At 41.0% G+C, this 21994-nt stretch overlaps 1 protein-coding gene across 11 annotated transcripts in view; it reads left to right on the top strand.

Moving 5' to 3' along the window:
- Nucleotides 1-20352, top strand: part of dmd (dystrophin) — a 251416-nt gene extending 231064 nt beyond the window's left edge. For 9 of the 11 annotated variants that reach the window (XM_063467775.2, XM_063467774.2, XM_063467773.2 and 6 more), the window contains 8 exons: nucleotides 1344-1409; nucleotides 5860-5925; nucleotides 9792-9950; nucleotides 10762-11005; nucleotides 14472-14586; nucleotides 14826-14915; nucleotides 15312-15337; nucleotides 19480-19589. In XM_063467775.2, coding sequence (XP_063323845.1) covers nucleotides 1344-1409; nucleotides 5860-5925; nucleotides 9792-9950; nucleotides 10762-11005; nucleotides 14472-14586; nucleotides 14826-14915; nucleotides 15312-15334 — 763 coding nt within the window. In that variant the 3' untranslated portion in view covers nucleotides 15335-15337; nucleotides 19480-19589. Of the gene's footprint in view, nucleotides 1-1343; nucleotides 1410-5859; nucleotides 5926-9791; nucleotides 9951-10761; nucleotides 11006-14471; nucleotides 14587-14825; nucleotides 14916-15311; nucleotides 15338-19479 lie in introns of all 11 variants that reach the window. The other 2 variants (XM_063467782.1, XM_063467772.2) reach the window with 2 other exon arrangements.
- The last annotated feature ends 1642 nt before the right edge of the window (nucleotides 20353-21994 follow it).

Genomic DNA, 21994 nt, shown 5'->3' with positions numbered 1-21994 from the left:
TTCTTCACAGTGAGAGGTTGTTGGGTTTCAGTTTCCTGGCTCTGTTGGGCCTTCTCTGTATGGAGTTTGAATGTTCTTCCTGGGTTGGTGTGATAGAAGAGAGTGCTATGGATAGAGTGAGCTGGAGCCAGATGAGTCGCTGTGGCGACCTCTAAAGGAAGCAGCTAAAAGAACAAGATGGTTTGGATAAAATGGGCTGATTTCCATAATTTACTGCAGAGTATTTCAGCCTTTATCAAGTCATATGTGAAATATCACGGGTACGACAATACCCTTAAAGATACCTTGAATATACCCAGACATAGATTGAGCTTGGGCAGCAAACAAAGTGTTTTCATTTTCAGTGCCTCCAGCTGTTGGTGTATGGAGAGGAATATGTTATATTAATATAATCTGTGAATATGAAGTACAAAGTCCCAGCACTTGATTACATGACTACTGATTTCTCAACCATTTTGTTCCACCTCTCCTCCTAAAGCTGAGCAGACACTACACCCAACTACCACCAGCAGCCATAAGTTTACGTGACATCATGCCAATAACCATTTTGATGGATGCTACTCATTTTGTAATGATAAGGACTGGGTAATGTGCCAGGAATAAAGGATGCCACGTTGTTTGTTGGAAATTAAAAATGATTACAGAGGGCTGAATTCAAAAACACCCAGAAAATCAAAGTGAGGTGCGGCAGGCGAAGCCGTTTTGTCCAAATTTAATTGCAGCAACTCAAAATGGTACTGAGTAATATTGAATACACGCATGCCTGACAACATCAGGGTTGGCTCCTAATCAGACATTAGGACAACTGATGGGGTTCTGGGGGATCTTCTCCCAGCTCTGGTGGCTGTAGCTCAGCTTGTATAAACGGGTGAATGAGGCGTATTCTATAAAAGGTTTTGAGTGCTCAGTTACAGTCCACTAGCTCTGGACCAGGACATTACTAACCTCCATGACAGTCTGAGGTGCAACTTGGACCTAAACATAATGTCCCAGAGGTATCTTATTGAAGTTGGGTTAGGTGAGCATGGTGTCCAGTCATTTGTATCAGTTCCTTCATTCTCTATGAACTGCTTGCGTACTCTCAGCACATGAACACGTGAAGGCAAAATAAGTCCAAGTGGAGTGCAGGGTATAAGACAGTTTCACACTCACACAAATCTGCTCCTTGTGCTGTCGCTCCCTTCATTGCTCTGCTATGAATTCATGCATCGTGTGTGTGTGTGTGTGTGTGTGTGTGTGTGTGTGTGTGTGTGTGTGTGTGTGTGTGAGAGAGAGAGAGAGAGAGTTGGGATTAATGGGTTGGATTCATGAGCTCTCTCTTTGTTTCTGCTTCTTTCTGACAGGCCTGGATCATCCCCTCAGCTCTCACATGACGACACGCACACGCGGATCGAGCACTATGCCAACCGGTAACATGACTGCATACAGCAGGACACACAGTGCTGCAAACAGCAGTATATTTATATTTTTAATGTTTTGGGGTTTTTTTTGCATATTTGTTACAGTTACATATTCAAATCATCAACCAAATTTTAATACTAGAGAAAGATAACCTGAGTAAATATAAAATACAATCTTTGAATTACAATTTCAAATAAAGAAAAAAGCTTTTCAAACCTTCCTGGCCCTATGTGAGATGCTAATTCCCCCCTAAACCTAATAACTGGTTGTGCTACGCTTGGCAGTGAGAACTGTAATTAAGCATTTGCAGTAACTGGTAAGGAGTCTTCCACTGGCCCACTCTTCTCTTCAGAATTGTTCTAATTCAGCTGCATCGGAGGGTCACAGGGCCAACACAGAGACAGACAAGACAGATTCACACCCACCTTTGCACCTATGGCGAGTTAACCTCGCCCTATTAAGTGCATGTCTTTGGACTGTGGAAGGAATTTGGAGTACCCAGAGAGAACTTATGCAGATATAGGAGGTGCATCCAAACACCACACAGAAAGTCTCCTGCCAAATTGCCAGATAATGGATTTGAAAAAATGGTAAATGGCCTGTATTTGTATAGCGCTTTACTAGTCCCTAAGGACCCCAAAGCGCTTTACACACCTAGTCATCCACCCATTCACACACACATTCACACACTGGTGATGGCAAGCTACATTGTAGCCACAGCCACCCTGGGGCGCACTGACAGAGGCGAGGACCTTAGTACTGCGAGGCAACAGTACAGCTTCCATCAAAAAAAATTGTTTCCAAACAGTTTTTGCCTTTTGCCTCGTCAGGAGAAAAAATTAGTTGGATGTGCAACCAGCTTTGACAGGGAGGCATTTGGATCAAATAACATTTCCATAGAAAAAAAAATACATGCAATGCATAATTATAACCATACGCACACAGTACATTAGCAGAGAACTGTAACCACAGTTAGAAAAAGTGCAAAAACAGAGGTAAGCAGGGGAGATATTTTTTTCTAGGTGAGAAGTGGCTCACAGCTGAGTGTAAGCACAAAATATCCTCAACACATTTCCATTTCTTTTGCAATTTTCCAGTAGCTTCACAAACTGGTGAATGAACTCTTTTAAGTTTCAAATAAACGTGAAGTGAAAGTCCAACCGCTCAGTGTCCTCGTCAGCCATGCTCGTTACCATGATTGCTGCAGAAGCACTAAACTACTGTGAACTGAATAAACTGAGTTTGCACTGCGTGATCTTATCTGTAATACGGCCAATTAAGTTTTTCATTATACCAAACTGTATAGATTAGTGCAAGTTGTAGTTGAGGGGTCTCGTTTGAATGCAGCTGACCTGGGCCTGGATCCCCACGGCCCATCCATAATGTCAACAGTGGTCCGCACCAATGAGATAAGCCTTCGTATTCTTTTTGTATGTTTTTTTTTTTTTTCCAGAAGTGTTTTTTTGCCTTTGAATGCTTCCATGGATGCTTTTTTTTAGTCTTTTCCTTATTGTTTAATCATAAACACTGACCTTGACTGAGGCAAGGCATGCGGTTCAGTTTGTTTAGGTCACTCCACTCATAGGAAGGCTCAACACTGTTCCAAGTTCTGGCATTTGTAGCTAATGGCTCTCTCCATCTCAGTAACAACAGCTTAGAAATGATCTTTGTAACCCTTTCCAGACAGTTTGTTTCGTATCTGTTCTGTTTTTGGTTTTGTTTTTTAAGATCATAGCATAATGTGCTGCTTTTTGAAATCTTTCTCCCTGTTTCACTTGTCAGTCTGATTCTATTTAAGTGATTTCTTGATTTCACAGGTCTGACAGTAATCAGGTCTGGGTGTGGCTTGTGAATTTGAACTCACCTTTCCAAAAATATGTGTGTACTCAGTTAATAAATGATTCAACAAGCGAGAGCATCTATTTTTTCACACGAGGCCAAGCAGTTGGATAGCTTTTTTCCCTTAACAAATGAAATCATTTAAATGCTGCTCTGTCTTTACTCTGGTTATCTTTCTGATACACTGCTTAAAAAAATCATGCTGGATATCTATACTAATAAGGACTGTTTAATGTGTTAGCAAATAAAGGATGCCATATATTTTAATGTAAAGGAAAAACGATCAACCTACAGAGGGCTGAATTGAAAGACACCCCAAAAATCAAGTGAACGAACGATGCAACAGGCTCGTCCATTGTGCCGATATTTCAGTGCAGCAATTCAGAATGGTACTGAGTAGTTTGTAAGCCCCCCGTGTGCCACTATAATAAGAGAACAGATGGTGTCCTGGGCGATCTCCTCCCAGATCTGGTCCAAGGCGTTACTGATTTTCCTGCACGAATGAAACCGAAACATAGTGTCCCAGAGGTGTTCTACTGGATTTAGGACAGGCGACGGGCAGTCAGTGGTGTGGATCCTTTCATCCTACAGGAAGTACCTGCACACTACATGAGGCCAGGCGTTGTCACACACTGGGAACGAACCCAGGACCACCTGCACCAGGATAGGATCTGGTAATGGGTCCAAGGTTTTCGATCCGATACCTAAGGGCAGTCACGGTGCTGTTGCCTATTCTGTAGAGGTTCATGTGTCCCTCCATGGATAGGACTCCCCAGACCATCACTGATCCACCACAAACCCAAGCATGCTGAACGATGTTACAGGGAGCGTAATGTTCTCTACAGAACAGTCATTTTGACTGATGTGACTTGAAATTATTATTTTGGGGAAAAAATGCTTAAGCAAAGCATTTTCTGTGCCCCTCCCCCACCCCACTGTGCTCATGCAGACATTTAGTCACAGAGGACAGTTTTTCCTGTCCTCAAGGGGATTGTGGGATTGCTGGAGCTTTCTCTCTTTCTGCTGTAAGGTACCTTCACATAACATACATTCTGCATGTCCCACAAGCAGATGCTCAGTGATTTACGTCTGAAACCTGCTGCCTTCTTTAGTGACCTAGGTCCTAAATGTGTCACCTTCTCATTGACCTGGATCTGAAGAGTGTTGGCTTTTCACTGATGTACTCACCAAACATGTCTCCTTTTCAAAGACGTGTCCAATTTCATACAATAATGACTTTGTATTTACTCTAAGTTCAGGTCATGGGTATCGGTCACTGGGACGCAAGTTCCCACAGCCCGGAGTCTCTGTGCTTTTAATGCTAAGTATGCTCAAGTTCTTTTCAGTTAGTCATCGTCTAACTAACCTCACGATCAAGACTGAATCTGACTGAAGTAGAAACTAAATATACATATCCATAAACTAATGCATCTGAAATATTACTTATATCCATGTAATACTCTCCAGTACTGGACTCTGGGCAGAGGCCATTAATATAGTCAGTTAGAACTTATTGCTTACATGTTAATTTAGTTTGCAGCTAACTGCTCCCACTAACCCTTCTGAGGGACTAGAAGAAGTTAAATTAAACAATGAATCAATCAGGCAGCTGGTCAGTTGGCATTTTAGTCAGTCGGGAGCTGTTGGCATTCCTCTGGTGTGAGCCAAATGTTAAGCCAAGGCTAAGTATTTGATCTCTGCCAGGGTTTTGACACTTCTCACTGTTACTTTAGGCTAACACAAACAAACCCTTCCAGCCCAGTGCTTTCAGCCTGTTAGGCCCAGATCGGCACAGATAACATCCAGCAGCTGATTAAAGCTGGGTGGTAGGGTGCAGAAATAACATAGTTAAGCCTTTAGTGAGCTGATGGTTCCCAAGCCATGAGGTTATCGCTTAATTGTAACAACACCAGCCTTAGTAGTCAGTCTGTCACAGTCCATCTGGAGAAGAGAGGAGGGGGAAGAATGGAATGTCAGTGTCAATGTTACTCGAGCAAAATGTATCTATTTATTTTTTTAATGAAAGTTTCATTTTTGCTTTAAGAAAATGACTTCTTCTACTCGTTGTCCAGTCCCAGTTGATCAAAAAGTTCATCACATGTCACACGTTCTGGCTAAATTACATGGTTACTATGCCAGAGCATGGTCATATTTCTCTATAATGAGCTTGGGTGAAGTCTTTAAGGCAGCACTATCCTTAGGAATACGGTGTTGAACATTCTGAACATTTCTTTTAATACTTTTGTATGAAGTTGTCTGTACGTTGGAAACAGAAGGTCCTTGCGGTAAAATGCTTAGCTTGGCATGGCTGAAGCTTTTCCCACGTGATATGCTGAAATCTGCTGGGCTCTGCCATTAATTCCCTGTAGCGTCTAACATTCATCTGCAAAGGACAAAATAATGACAACATATGGCAAACACTGGGGAAAAACAATGATATTTTATTTTTTAAACCAGTTTCCCAGTAAAATCAGTTTTTCCCTATCGAACTAAATGTTCTTGAGTACTCTAAAAACTCACAGTGACATCAAAGTTTTAGAATTGTGTGTCCTTCTCATCTGCTAATTGTTCAACCATTTGGTTTGGGGACTGACTGTTCTGTTTCTTCCCCCTCTGCAGGTTAGCAGAAATGGAGAATCGTAATGGCTCTTATCTCACTGACAGTATCTCACCCAATGAGAGCATGTGAGAACCGCTTTTTGTCTGTGTCTTGTTCTGCCAAACCCTTCTCACTCACTTATTGCCTTGATGTCTGTGAACTGGCTCTGTCTTCTTTGTTTCCATTGGCTGGTTATAGTATATGTCAGTGACTGTGCTGAGTATACTGGATCCAGGTTTTATTCTTGTGTGCATCATCATAGCCACACAAACATAGCTGTAGTGTAGTTGGTGGGTACAATGGTCATGTTGTCCTTAGGGATATAATTTTTTTTGTCTGTTATCATGATTCTTTCTCCTTCACAGTCCCGTCAGATTTCTTACCAAAAAAAGCATCATCACAACAACTTTCTAGACTTGAGTCTAAACAAATTTAGTTATTTAAACAAAATAAACTGCAAGGCACAGAGAGAGGAGCAGACCGTCTGTCCACGTTGGCTACCTTGCAGTCAAAATGAGATTTGAGCAATAAATGCCTTAGCTTGCTTAATCATTACTCTTTTCCATTTCTGTTTACGTTTTATTAACTTACTACTACTGTTCTAGTAGTAAACTGTAACGTGCCCTACCTCCACAACCTCTACACAAGACATAAAAATACCCAAACTCTTAAATGTCCAAGTATGACAGGAGCATGGACCGTGTTTATGCATTAAGAATACATCAGTAAAAGTTTGTATGTTTTCAAAATCCTCACAGCAACGACAAAAGTGGCTACATTTTAATGAGAAAGCTAAATGCAAAATCTTAAATGGGCAGTTGCCCCAATATGTGGTGATAGTAGCCACCTCAGGAAATATATATCCAGTACATAGTGTTATAATATTCAGCCAAACAAGTCTTGAAAGAGGTCAATGGCACCAGGATGGCATCAGCTACAGCAGCGGTCCCCAACCCCTTTTGTGTCACGGACCAGTTTAATGTCAGAAGATATTTTCACGGTCTGGCCTTTAAGGTGTGGCACATGATTACAACAAAATAAAACGATACGACCGAGACAAAAACTGTGGTATTTTGTAACTATAATAATAAACGTGAATTCACTGTGTAACTGTGTAACTTTATTAGCAGCGTCCTCCTGAAATGCACCAACAACATTGAGAGGAACATCCTCCTCTCTGCCCCTTAATGCTCTCTGGTCGCTATGGTAACATGTAAAAATGTCTTTCAAAATAAGATGCACAACTACAACACGGGAAAAGACCCGGGGAAACTGAGTTAACGATAAAAACCCTGAAAATGATAAATTTCACACCCGAGCCTCAACTCTCACGGCCCGGTACCAAACGACTAGCAGACCGGTACCGGTCCGAGGCCCAGGGGTTGGGGACCGCTGGGCTACAGGTTCCTCTTTCTTCCAAATACAAACGCACATACAGTGAAATCAAAGAGCAGGGTAAAGCACTTTTCTACTTGATCTGAGCACTCAAAGCGCTTTACACAACTTGTACATTCACACAAGCACTTTTTGCTCTGCTATTCACGAGCAACATGGGGTTAGTATCTTGCCCAAGGATATTTGGCATGTAGACTGGAGCAGACTGGGATCAAACCTCCAACCTCCCAGTTAGTAAGTGACCTGCTCTACCACCTGAGCTTTAGTTCAACAAGAATTAATATGTGAAAAATCAATTACACAACCACAGGGGCTTATGGGGCTATATTTAAGTTTGGAGGTAGCAAAAGGGTGAGAAACAACAGATAAATTATGTTGTGTTGATTGTGGTTATTATTTCTGAATAACTGAGACTACTATAACTATATTGACACAGAGGCACAGTATTAAACACCCTCACACCTGTTTAGCATAAAGTTTTGGCGAAAAGAAGAGTGTGTGTGTGAGAGAGAGAGAGAGAGAGAGAGTGTGTGAGAGAGAGAGAGAGAGTGTGTGTGAGAGTGTGTGTGAGAGAGAGAGTGTGTGTGAGAGAGAGAGAGAGTGAGAGTGTGTGTGTGAGAGAGAGAGAGAGTGAGAGTGTGTGTGTGAGAGAGAGAGAGAGTGAGAGTGTGTGTGTGAGAGAGAGAGAGAGTGAGAGTGTGTGTGTGAGAGAGAGAGAGAGAGAGAGTGTGTGTGTGAGAGAGAGAGAGAGTGAGAGTGTGTGTGTGAGAGAGAGAGAGAGTGAGAGTGTGTGTGTGAGAGAGAGTGAGAGTGTGTGTGTGAGAGAGAGAGAGAGTGAGAGTGTGTGTGTGAGAGAGAGAGAGAGTGAGAGTGTGTGTGTGTGAGAGAGAGAGAGAGAGAGTGTGTGTGTGTGTGAGAGAGAGAGAGAGTGAGAGTGTGTGTGTGAGAGAGAGAGAGAGTGAGAGTGTGTGTGTGAGAGAGAGAGAGAGAGTGAGAGTGTGTGTGTGAGAGAGAGAGAGAGAGAGAGTGTGTGTGTGTGAGAGAGAGAGAGTGTGTGTGTGAGAGAGAGAGAGAGTGAGAGTGTGTGTGTGAGAGAGAGAGAGAGTGAGAGTGTGTGTGTGAGAGAGAGAGAGAGTGAGAGTGTGTGTGTGAGAGAGAGAGAGAGTGAGAGTGTGTGTGTGAGAGAGAGTGAGAGTGTGTGTGTGAGAGAGAGAGAGAGAGAGAGTGTGTGTGGGAAACCAGCCATTTTTAAAGATAACTAAGCAGAGGTGGGAAGTAACAAAGTACAAATATTTTGTTACTGTATTTGGGTAGAATTTTCAGATTTCTGTACTTTTCTTGAGTATTTATTTTTCTGACAACTTTTGGCTTTTACTCCCTACATTTTTACACAAATACCTGCATTTTTACTTTTGGTTTCAGTGGCATCAGTTAGTGTTTATACTCGGAGGTTAAAGAGGGGCGGAACGAATGCTGGTGTCCGCAAGCTGTACTCGAGCATAAAGGCAGTAAAGTCTTTTAAACTTTTAGATAATTTCTAGTGCAACATTTCTATTAGTTTAACAGACATCAGGAAATAAACAGATTGGCACAGAGTGTGTTGCTAGCTAGAAGTCCAGCTGCTGGGTTTCCAGGGAGAATAAAGAAAAGGATGTGAGATAAGTTCACTTGGAGATGAAGATGTATGGAAGACAGGACAGGCAGAAGAAGAGAAGTTAGGTGGTAGTACCTGGTACCAGATTTAAAGCTAAGGACTACTCAGTATAGGATAAAGAAGTTAGCTTAACTTATTGTTCCTTTTGTGTGTCTTTACCTTACCTGTTGTAACAATAATGGAACAATAGTCTTGTTCTCGCAGGCTAAGTAGTATTCTTACCTTTGCCTGAAGTTTGCGTAGAATGCATGGGCTTTAACCACTTTTTAAAAAAGTTGCAGCCCTGTTAGTTCCTTGACAAACACCAAAATTTAAAAGTAGTCCAGCACACATGGAAATTGAACTAAGGCTAAGTTGAAAAATGGCTTCGGGCTTCACATCCACATAAAGTGCAATATGGAGCTTGGTTGATGAAGTGTATTCCATGAATAAAAAGTTTAAAGAGAGCTGAGAGAGCTCCACTTTACCCGAAGTGGATTTCACTTTCAGATCAGCAGTCATCTTGAAGGTGATTTGTTTTCATTCAGCACATATCCTATAATATTCATGGTAGCAGTGCAGTGAGCGCAACAGCTAAATACCTGACCTATTTAAAATGCTCCTGAATCTTGCAGGCCATATAACTCATTGCTCAGAGCTGGCAGCGTGTGACCAGTCCAATGTTCCTAACAGAGTTCAAGAAGATAGCTCTGGCCCTCTCTCTGTCTCCATGCTCTTTTATATTTCTTTCTTTCTTCTTTCTTTTGTGGTGGTGTTGTGTTTAGCTGCTACTCTTTCATTCAATTGCTTTTCTTTTTCCTTCATTTTCCGTGTGTGTGTGTGTCTGTGTGTACGTGCATTGGCATTTCTGTTGCTATGTGTGTGTATCATTGGTGGGTATGTTTGACGTGTGTGTGTCTGCAGCGATGACGAGCACATGTTGATCCAGCACTACTGCCAGTCTCTGAACCAAGGCTCTCCTCTCAGCCAGCCCCGCAGCCCCGCCCAGATCCTCATCTCCATGGAGACAGAGGAGAAGGGAGAGCTGGAGAGGGTCCTTAATGACCTGGAGCAGGAGAACAGGTCAGTGGAGCCGATCCTGTTACTGTGCCTCACACTCCAGTCTACACAACTCAGCTTTGAATCTGAAAGCGGTAGTCACATGACACATTTAACGAATTTTAGATTTGACCACTAGGGTTGACTAGAAAATCCAAATCTAGTCTTGGCAATCAGGGGACAAAACAACAAGTAACTGTACCTGACGAGCATTAAGAGCTGTTTCTTGGGGGTTTTTTCCAAGGAAAAGTCCTTTTTGCTTTTCTCCAAAACTTAACCTGTGCTGTCTGAATCATCATCCTGTCTCTTTAACTTTATTTAAAACTGAACTAACGCGCCATAAGTCATACGTTATGTAAATATGACCAATTATACAATGATGGCACAACTTTAAATCATTCATGAACACCAAGAAATGATTCAAGTCTTCTTTCGGTTGAAAGGACAGTCTGTAAAATGTGATGCCCAGATCATATTCATTTATTCATTTTCCACAGCAGACCCAAGTGTGGCTTCATTTATAATAAGATTGTGGTATATCTTATTTTTAATAAAATAAAAATAAGAAGTCTTATTCTTTTGCTTCTGCCTTCATCTTTCCCATAGCTTCATGGTATGGCTCATCAACTCATCCTCTGTACTTACTATAGCTCTGCACATCACCCTTGTTCTTGAAATTGCTTCCTTTTCCATTGCTCAGGCATCGTCTTACTCTTCAGGATTGTGTTAAATAATCTGGTTAAAAAGTTCACTGCCCTCATTTCAATCCATCTGTTCCTGGCCTACTACCAGAGCTTGTAGTAGGAAATAACCTCATTTCCGTTCATCTGTGCAGGAAACTGCAAGCAGAGTACGACCGCCTGAAGAAGACACACGACAGAAAGGGTCTTTCCCCACTGCCATCGCCCCCGGAGATGCTACCAGTGTCACCACAGTGCACACGTGATGCTGAGCTTATCGCTGAGGCTAAGCTGCTACGGCAACATAAAGGCCGTCTAGAGGCCCGGATGCAGATACTGGAGGACCACAACAAACAGCTGGAGTCCCAGCTTCACAGACTGAGACAGCTCCTGGAGCAGGTATACACACACTTAATGCATGACAGCTCCAGTTCACGCATCCTGATTTTACTTTAACCACACTCCAAGTTCCACATTTCTGTGTTACCATTCTCTACCCAGTGGTGTTGGGTTCTGGGTCAGCCCAAGTTTATGTTCCAGTGGATAAAAAGGAAGTCAAGGAGTAGGAAATCGTCGGGTGTGTAGGATGAGTATGGAAATAATGCTCTGCATCTGGCTGTGATGCAGGGTCGCCTTAACAATGTCAGAGTCCTTCTCACAGAGTCCAACATTGATGCTGAGACTGTCAAACTCGGCAGTCAGTCACCACCGCATTATGTGCCATAATGGCAAAGAAAATGCTGCTGCCATTTTTGAGTTGTTCCTCCAGTGTATGCCTGAATATCCTCTGGACAAAGCTGACAACAGAGGGAAGACAGTTCTACTCCTGGCCTATGTGAAGGGAAACGCAAGCCTGTGCTGTGCTGTTGTGAGGGGTGGGGCTCACCTGGCAGTAACTAATAATCAGGGTATCATATTTCAGCTACCAGGTTGCATCCAAGCAGTTGCCTTCTAGTTATGCTTTGCAAAGAGTGCCCATGCTGTTATGGCCCCAACTGCTATGAATGTGCTGCCAAGTTTGGAGTTTGAACATAAAAACATCGCTGCCGCCACTGTGGGCATCTACTATGCCACAAGTGCTCATGTTTGATCTGAACAAGCCGGTGAGAGTGTGCGACATCTGCTCTGATGTACTAACTCTGGGTGGTGTGTCATAACACTGTGGTATGGATGTCTTTCGACCTCTGGCATTTATTCAAGCACGCCAGGCGAAGGGACATCAGTAGCAGGACATATTAGCAAGAGAATCCCAGACATTTACGGACCATTATCTCTATACTGTTCCAGTTTATGAAAAACTATTAATCTTTGTGTTTGTGTTTTTGGAATGGTGTCTATCATGGCATCCAAACGGTTCAGTTTTGGTCTGACCAGACTGTATTCTCGCAGTATTTCACAGGCTTGTCTAAATGTTGTTCAGCAAACATTAAACGCACTTCAGCATGCTTTTTCTTTAGCAATGGACTCCTGCATTTTTAGACATTCATCCAGCCAATGGCTTTCTGGGGGCAAATGAATAAAATAAATTAAAATCAATCATTTTGAGACCCAAACTCTTTACCTGAGGGGATACTGTACAGTTTTTGACTTTGGATCTCTTATCTTGTATATAGTATTGTCTACTTGCTGTTTATTGAGGTTTTCTTGCTAATAGTTTGACTGATTTATGGCCTGATTCATAAAATTTTTGTTTTGTGAATACCATCATTGTACCATTTCCTGTGAGTATAGTGTATTTATTTTTTGTAATCAGGGTTTGGTTCTTTCCCTCCTTATGCTGCGTTTTAAGCTCTATTAATCTTGATTGTTTTGCCTTCCTTTCATATGCATTTTTTTTTTTATCGTTTGGGTTCTTACCAGTTTGAACAATGCTTGAAAGAGGAGCATGATCAGATAAATCAATAGAACCAGTGTTACCACTGGATATTCTGTGGTGCTCTCCTTTTAGCACGAAGAAATAGGGTTAGGGGTTAGGGATAGGGTTGCCAAGTCCAAGAAGACCATTAAAAGGATCGATCCTTTCAGTAAATTTAAAGTTTCCAGCACAGTGGCACGGTGGTTAGCACTGTTGCCGCACAGCAAGAAGGTCCTGAGTTCAGTTCCACCATCAGGTCAGGGTCTTTCTGTGTGGAGTTTGCATGTTCTCACCGTGTTTGCGTAAGTTCCCTCCGGGTACTCCGGCTTCCTCCCACCGTCCAGAGACATGCAGTTTGTGGGGATAGGTTAATTGATTAATCCAAATTGCCCATAGGTGTGAATGCGGGAGTGAATGTGAGCATGAATGGTTGTCTGTCTCTGCGTGTTAGTCCTGCGACAGACTGGTGACCTGTCCAGGGTGTACCCCGCCTCTCGCTCTATGACCGCTGGGATAGGCTCCAGCGCCCCCCACGACCCTGAAAAGGATAAGCGGAAGCGAATGGATGGATGAAAATTTATTGTTGTTTTGAATTTTCAAATCCATATAAATTGGACTATGTTCAGAGAAATCTAATGTCCTAATTCTTCATGACCTTGTATCTCTATACTGCATAATATACTTATTAAACATAAAAAGTCAGTGCTAAAGTAGGATGAGTGAGATGTTGAGACAAAAGGACAATCTCTAACTTTTGCATGTCTGCTAATTTTTTCCATACAGTGAGCTCCTGTTTTTTAATTCAATTCTGAAAGCGATTTCTGTCTAACATTCACACAGTATCTTGCCCAAGGATATTTGGCATATCTCTATATTTCCAAGTGGAAATCCAAATCTTCTTGATTCCATAATCTAACACGGCAAAAATGAGCAGCGAAAAAGCCAAAAAAATACAAACCCAATTTGCAGGTTCACAGTTTGGGGAGCGGATAATCCTTCTGCATCTCTGCTGGAATTTTTTAACTGAACATCTTATGCCTGATCTGTTCGTCTCGAAGTAGATGAAGGGAAAAACCCTGTATTTCTTTTTCACCTAACTTTTATATCTGGTCTTTCTACCCTCCCTCTCTTTCTGGGCATCACATCTTCTGAGAGGCATCTGGCCTCACCCACTGAGACATCCAATCACGTTGTTGCGCTGATTTGCAAAGACACGAAGTTGAACGCAATAGATGTTAACCCATCTATTCCCTGCTGGTCAGTTGACTTAGTCTCCAGCTTTCCTTTGAAGTTCAGTGAACTCCGGTGTGGTTTCTTCTTTTCTCTGCTTTAGAAACTCACTCTTCCCCTTGGTCCACTCTTCTTCCACTCTGTTTGTTTTTATTTCTTCTTTACTTGCATGGATCTCCTCACCATTTTCTTGATGGAAACCCTCAGCAGGTGAAGGTGTTTCTGAATATTTCTTATTGTTTGTATTTGGAAAAACTAAGGCCCACACATGTATGTTAGCCTATTGTTAGTCCTTGTTAGGTAGTATTCCTAAAGATGTTTAGGAATACTACCTAACAAGGTAAAAGACAGTTAAACTTTACTGGATTTGATCAAGTGAGTTTAGACTATTCTTAGACTATTCTTCAATATCTGCTGATGATAAAATGCTCTTAAGCTAGGCGTCAATTCCAAGTAGCACAAGATACTGATGGTCTCCAGAATTTTCATCAGTGAGCAAAGAGCTGAGAATAAGCAGGGTACACGCGTCACTTTTCTCTGCTCTGTGTCATATTACTGCCAGTTTCTTGTGTTTTGTTTGTGTGTTGTACTTGACATATTGTTGTTGTTTTTTTTTTTATTATCTTTATCTGTTTATTAAAAAAAAAAAACCTACGTTACCTCAACATGCACTTTATTTTATACTGTAAATATATCTGTATTTATGACTGACTCTAAGCTCTGCACAACATTGTACAAACAGCAAATAAAAATGCTGTCCTTATATTATGTGTGCCTCAGACGGATTCCAAGGTAAACGGCACAGCTCTGTCCTCCCCATCCACCTCCTCTCAGCGTTCCGACTCTTCTCTCCCTCTGCTTCGTGTGGCTGCCAGCCAAACTACTGATACAATGGGTAAAAACACCCACACATCCCTTTTATATTCTTTAATTTGCATCCACCCTTTGTGACGCATAGACGATATAAATAGATTTCTAGTACCTGTAGAACATATGCTGCTTGGACATCGGTTTACATGAGACAACACACACGCTAAAGACTTGCATGTGTGTTTCATGGTGTGTGTGCGTACGTGTGCTCGGGTCAGTACTCGTCAAACTATCCTTAAACGCTTTGTTTCTTTTCTGTTTCAGGTGATGATGAGCTGTCCAGCCCATCCCAAGATGCAGCTGGGCTGGAGGAAGTGATGGAACAGCTCAACAATTCTTTCCCTCAAAGTCAGGGTATGAAATAATTCACCTCTTCTGCAGCAAGATGCCTCCTTTTACTTAGAAAACTGCAAAGATCAGGGGAGCTACTTTGCTAAGAGTCCCACCTTAGCAAGATGTTTTCCTGTCTAATGTTACACATCTAACTGTGGAAAAACTGAACTGAGCATCTCATTTATATGAATAATTATGCTGTGATTGATGTAGTGCTCAGGTTATGGGTTTTCAAACACTCTTCTGCTTTGTTGAAGAGTTCCTTTCAATTACATACTTATATCAAACTTTATCATAGCTGTAATTCATCATTTAAGTGTCACCTTTAAGCGTCTTTCTTCCTCTCTTTTACCAACACAAGATGATTTTACCTTCTTTCTTGTCTTTTCTTTCTTTCCTCCTTTTTACATGAGCTAGGAGGGAGAAAGGCACACCCATGAGAGGTTAGTGGCTTACCTTCCTCTTTTCCTCCCCACTCTACTATGCTTCTGTTACTGCTGTATCAGTACCATGTTTGCAACACTTTTTGCCCTAAAAAATTATGGTTTAAATGCCATCTGGAACAGAGCCAAGCTCTTAATAGAAGTCTAACAGCTGAAGAAATTATTCGGAAATTTGGGCATATTATGGCAGAGTGGAGATGACATGGTGCAGTGATGCTGTGGGAAAATGTAAATATCTATCCTCTTTTGCTTTTTCTTTCATTTCCTTCCCCCCTTTTCTGTCGCACCACAGCAGTGCTGGACTGGTAATCTGGCATACTGGGCATTTACCTAGTTGCACTTTTGGGCCACTGTGCACTGGCCCTACAAGCACTGACAATGAAAATGAACTAATGAGTTCAACCAGTCCTTTTTCTACCTTTGCTGTGCACTCACGCGCCTTGTAGAACAGAGAAAAAGAAAACTGCAGCAAAATGTCGAATTCACCAACATCTTAGCTGTCAGGGCTGCTGATGCACTGCCAACAGGAAGCTACTGTTGCTTAGGCTCTGGGGTTCAACTTCTGACCAGGGTGTTTATGTAGTCAGGGTCTGTATTGTCTACACTATAAGGCGCACTTAAAATCCTTTCATTTTCTCAAAAATCAACAGTGCGCCTTATAATCCAGTGCTCCTTATGTATGAATTCTGGTTGTGCTTACTGACCTCGAACCGATTTTATGTGCTACACGGCGCTCAGAAATCTGTCAAAATGTTTCAGTACGACTTTGCTAAGCTACGAAGCCGCACTGCTGGATGGATTGTCGGAACATTATGGCTACCGTAGTCAGGAGCCTCGCGCGGAGGAATCTGGGTCCTAAACTCCGTCTGTTTCAGGTCCCAAAGCCAAACGAACACTGCAGCATCACTGAGAGTTAAAAACTGTCTAAATTCTTTCATCTTTAATAAAATGATCAGCGTCGCTGCTTTACCAGGTGTAACAATTAAGTTTAACATGCAGGCATCCATGAAAACAGAGTTTATTAAATTTAACGGAGTTAGAAGTTAGCAGGAAGTTAGCTCGCTAGTTTCCACCTAAACATGATATAGCATGTTCTGACTGAGAGATTTCTGAAAAATTACATCGTACAGCGCTGCTATCACTTCCGACATAAATGAAGACAGAAAACTAAACAGCAGTGATGTTTGTAGGGTTACTGAAGCTGGACTAGCTGGTATATAATGATGTGCTACGTGATCGCTAGCGCCACAGCTATGTTAGCATAACATAAACACAGTGAAGCTGGAGGATGAACGCTAACTTTTTTCCACTGATAAAAAATAACGTGAGGGTTCCCGATGGTTAGGGACAAATGCAATCGCATGGCAGGTGCTGTAAATGGACCAAACTTCAGTCAGGAGAACAATTGAGATAATCCATCCACAATAGGAGGTTAGTCATTAATACACTGCAACAACATGGGAATAGAGCAGCTGCCAGAGAATTTAACACTGATGAATCAATGGTACTGCAGGTGGCTGCCCCTCCCTGAGCCTGTTTCTGCTGGAGGTTTCTTGTTAAAAGGGAGTTTTTCCTTCTCTCTGTCACCAGAGTGCTTGAGGGGGTCATATGATTGTTGGGTCTATATGTATTATTGTAGGGTCTACCTTACAATATAAAGCGCCTTGAGGCGACTGTTGGTGTGAATTGGCGCTGTATAAATAAAATGTAATTGAACTGAATGAGAATATGGGGCTTTTTGAATGCTACTACCAAGTAATTCCAGCAAAAGAGACACGTGAAGAGGATATGGGATCTATGGAGTCTTGGAAATCCAACATTTATACTTATGGTGAAACAACTAGTAGCTTTGTTCCAACATCTGGAAGAAGTAACTACTATCACAACTAGAGATCGACGAGGTACAAAACAAATGCTACAGCAAGGTGGAGCCAGGACATTAGGTCATTGGTGAGATGTCATTATCCCCACCCTCCATGATTGGGTACCAAGCACCACAACTGATGTGTTAATAGCATTGAGTGTGAGCTGTGACTGTTAATCATAAGCATAGAAAAAACGTGCTTTTTTGAATGAGATATGAGCATAAAACCCTCTTAAGTTCTGCGCGAGAGTAGAAAATGTACTAATCATGGCAGCACAGGAACAAGTGCCAAGCACAAGATCCATAGAAGCTGGGGTTCACACCACACCAGCTGCAGGCTCTGCAAAGATGCCCCTGAGACAATCGAGCACAATCAGGTTGCAAGATGCTAGCAAGCAGGAGATACATGAAACGCCATAATAACCAAGTGGCTGGCATATACAGGAATATTTGTCCCAAGTATGGCCTGGAAGTCCCGAGGTCAAAAAGGATGCACCCCACAGTGTGGTTGACAATAAACAAGCTAAGATCCTGTGTGATTTCCAGATAAAGACGGACAAACTGGTGATGATAAACCAACCGGACAAGTGGACAAGCAGAGATAGATGCAAAGTGCCTTGAGGCAACTGTTGTTATTATTTGGCGCTATATAAATAAGATAAAGTTGAATTGAACTTGGCACAGTGATCCCAAGCTGGGCAAGTGGCTTTCCCAGTGTGTGTCCCAGTCCAGCCTGCACCATGGCCCCTGTTTCAGGATAGGCAGTGGAATTAGTGCTCCAATGTAAAGTCTGTGCTATGTGTTTACGTAATGGCTGCATATACTTTCATAAGATGACACTGTGACACAAGTTCACAGCACAATGTGCCTGCAGACTAAGTTACTGCTTTGTTGTAGCCTTTTAGCAGCTTCAGTTTGTTAATTGATTTGTTTAAGAATTGAAACTTGTGGGTTTTGAATCTGATTGAGTTTCCAGTGTGGTGGCCTCGGTGCCTCTGTGTAGGTCATGGTAGCTCTGAGCTTTAAAAATGTGCTGTATAACTTATCAGTTAGTTTTAAAGTGGATTTAAAGGCAAATTGTTTACAAACATGCACATGTTCAGATATGTTTTTCAGACGCATGCCTCTCCATTTTCAGATGAGATCATTAAAGTATAGGTGTATTGAGCTGTATATTTAGTGTACTTAATAAACGGGTTCAAAATTTTGTACGATTTAATTCATCCTTTTTTTTTCGACCTCTTGTAACCTCATAAATTCAGGAGCTAGCAACATAAATGTTCCACATTTTGGCAGGTTACAGCCTTGTTCCAAAATGGATTAAATTCATTTTTCATCTCAAAATTCACACACAGTAGCCCATAATGACAAGGTGAAAACTGTAAGTATTTATAGCCTTTGTTGAAGCACCACTTAAAGCAATTACAGTCTTTTTAAGTATGATGCTACAAGCTTGGCATACCTGTTTTGGGCCAGTTTGTCCCAATATTCTTTGCACAACCTCTCAGGCTCCAACTGTTTGAATGGGGAGCATTAGTACACAGCCATTTTCAGATCTCTCCAGAGTTCTGAGCCCAGACTTTGGTTCAAGTCTGGGCTCTGGCTGGGTTAGGGTTAGTGACTCAAAAACGTTCACAGAGTGGTCCTGAAGCCACTTTTGTCATCTTGGACTGGGGCAAAGGTTCATTTTCCAACAGGAAAAGGTCCAGACCGCACTGGTGCAAGTTATCATCAAGGACTCCAATTAGTTTCCTGAGCACATTTTTGAGTGTCATAGGAAAAGCTGTGAATATTTTTGTACGTGTTATTTACATGCAAGAATTTCAAGCAAACTTTTTTCACTTTGTCATTATATTATATTATGATATTTGTGTGCCGAATTTTGAGGTGAAAAATTGATTGAGTCCATTTTGGAACAAGGTCATGCCAGGAAATGTCAAAATGTGCTGTGAACAAACGCAAAAACGTATTTTTGCCAGCTCCCATTTAGTCACACGACCCTGCTTCTATCCCTTCTTTGCTGAATTATACAGAGTATAGTGTTTAGATTGTGATATTCAGAGTGGCTGTAACTTTGATATGCTGCAGGTCTTAACAGAGCTTTAAATGTTTTCAACATTTTGAGCCCTCATTATTTCATAAATATGTGAAAAGTCCACAAAAAAATTAAAATCATAGCACAAAGATAACATTTTTCATGTCGTGCAGATATGCTAAAATTCTTGTGCAAGGGGGGTTTAGGTGAAATCTTCCATAAGTGTGTTCTTTCTCCCCTCAGGTCCCAGCATTGGCAGTTTGTTTCACATGGCTGACGATCTGGGCCGTGCCATGGAGTCACTGGTCAGTGTGATGACGGACGAAAGGAGCACCAAACAGCACGAGGCCCTGCACTTCTGATCCTGCCTTTAATCTTCAGCCCTAACTCCCCTCTCTCCTCCATCCCTCCCTACTTTCCTACCTATCGCATGCTTTTCTAGTCAAAACAACTGGATTGGAAACAGTTTACAAAGAGAATATATATATAACATTTATTTTTGTGAAAGATTAAAGTTCCAGCAATGTCTCATCAAAAAAGTACATGTAGATTTCAGTAGTTTCTTAAAATGTCCTAAAGTTGTTTTATTATGAAGAGAGGCTGTTTTGGGGTTTTGTTTTTAGTTTTTGTTTTTTAACTTCTATGCAATTGTACAAAACAACAATGGGGCTATGGGTTGGGGGTTGAGATACAAAGAAGCATGGTCATATATTTGCCATCTCTTTGTAACTGGGGAAACTAAATATTTGTATCAAAAATGAATGATTGAAATAATAAGGGTGCTTTGTAAGAGAAAACATGTCTTTGTAAAACATACACTACTGTCAAAGTAATGCAGACCTATTGGATCTTTAAAGTAGAATGTCTGCAAGACTGTATGGATGTGTGTTTGGTTGTGTATGTGGTGGTGCCTAAATTTCATATTGCAATCCTTTCTTCCAAAAAGTTGAGAAGCTATGTAAGAGGTCAATAAAAGGAAAAATCAATTTGCAAGTCATTTAATCATTTAGCATTATAGCAGTTGCTATAATGTAGTAAGTGTTTATTTGTCTTAAACATGGCTTCTGAAGCCAGCCTTTACTTTAGAGCCACATAAAAACAATCACGTTAAACCTTTGGCATATATATATATATATATATATATATATATATATATATATATATATATATATATAGAGATATATAGAGATATATATATATATATATATATATAGAGAGAGAGATATATATATATATATATATATAGAGAGAGAGATATATATATAGATATATATATAGAGAGAGAGAGATATATATATTATATATATATATATATAGATATATCTTATGGTTTAATCTGGTGCAAAGCCTAAAAAAAAAAGCTAAGATTTAAGAAAACTGCTCCCTTATCTCATTTTCCATTTTTCAAATATTATGACATACGCTGTAGATGAAAGTAGAACACTCTTTCCTCGTCAGCTGCAATCATTCCTTCATTTAAAAATGAAAGAAAGAAAGAATTAACAAATTTGTACTTAATCAAGCAGAATGACTGTCATTTGACAAAGTTTTGCAAAATCAAGTTGCCAAGAAGCTCCTGCAGGCTGCTCCCTGCCGCAGCAGGTAGCTCTGTATGTTTGGAGGGCACTGAGTGTGAAACTCTTCCAAATCAACGGTATCTGTTTGGAATCCAACTAGCATTTTTTTGTTTATTGAGCAGATGTGTTAACCACATCAACAAAGCTGGGAAGATTTAGTGACTTCCATCCACTATGGTGCATAACACTGAACGAACCCGACACAAAGGCCTTCAGCGTGACCATCTCTGATTTGCATAAGAATTTTATAGTGATTGCTGTGAAATTTATGCTTAATGTATAAAATACTTTTAAAGATTTGAAAGTATTGGCTTATGTCAAAGATGAAAGCCTAAAAAAGAAAAGAAATTCTTAGTTTCAACATTTGGTTTGTTGTTTTTCCACTATATTAAATCAAACACACATTTTAAATGATTTGCAAGTAATTGAATTCTCATTTTATTGACATTTTACCCATTGGCCAAGCTTTTGGGGAAACACGATTGTACTTCTTTTTCTGTATTTTTTTTTGTGTGTGTGTGTGTGTGGTTTTGGGTGACAAAATTTGTGTTTTATTTGAGTTCTTTATCCATCCATTCATCCCTGTTATTATTCTGTTTTTCACCTTATTTACTGCCCAAAGGCCTCATTCAGATCTGTCATTTCAAATTACTGAATGTGAGAGGAATGCACTGCAAAAGCAAACTTGCCTCTTTCTCTCATGGAGATGCAAAGAAAACATGTGCATGAGAGCAGTAAGGACCTGAAAAAGTGCATCACCTGAGAAGTCAGAGAAAGATGTTTGGTGCAAGTGAGCAAGAGGCATTTCTTCAGCGATAAAGATCTGATGGTGTCCCTCTCTTTCTCCATAAGTACTTCCTATATCCTATATCTTCTTCAGAATATTAGTATTATCTAGTTTTCAGCTTCAGCTCTACATTGGACCTTGAAGTTACGATCTTGGTTGTTGCACTGACACATGCAACATGAGAATTTCATTTTTAACACAGCTTTTCGACTTCAGCAGTACTGTAAGACTAGAATCTGAGCACTGCAGTGTTACATGGCTGCTAGATTGTGAGGATTTCTTGAACTATGAAAGAATGTTTAAAGAGGCCTGGTTAAATTGAATTTGTGTGAATTTTCAAAGTTCAGAGGCAGTTTCTCTGCTGTTCTCAGTCCTCGCATTAATAAATTGCTAG

This window comes from Pelmatolapia mariae, linkage group LG23 (assembly GCF_036321145.2).
Source record: "Pelmatolapia mariae isolate MD_Pm_ZW linkage group LG23, Pm_UMD_F_2, whole genome shotgun sequence".
NCBI classification, from domain to species: Eukaryota; Metazoa; Chordata; class Actinopteri; order Cichliformes; family Cichlidae; genus Pelmatolapia; species Pelmatolapia mariae.
The sequence above is the reverse complement of the archived record's forward strand: the minus strand, read 5'-3'. Positions and strand labels throughout refer to the sequence as shown.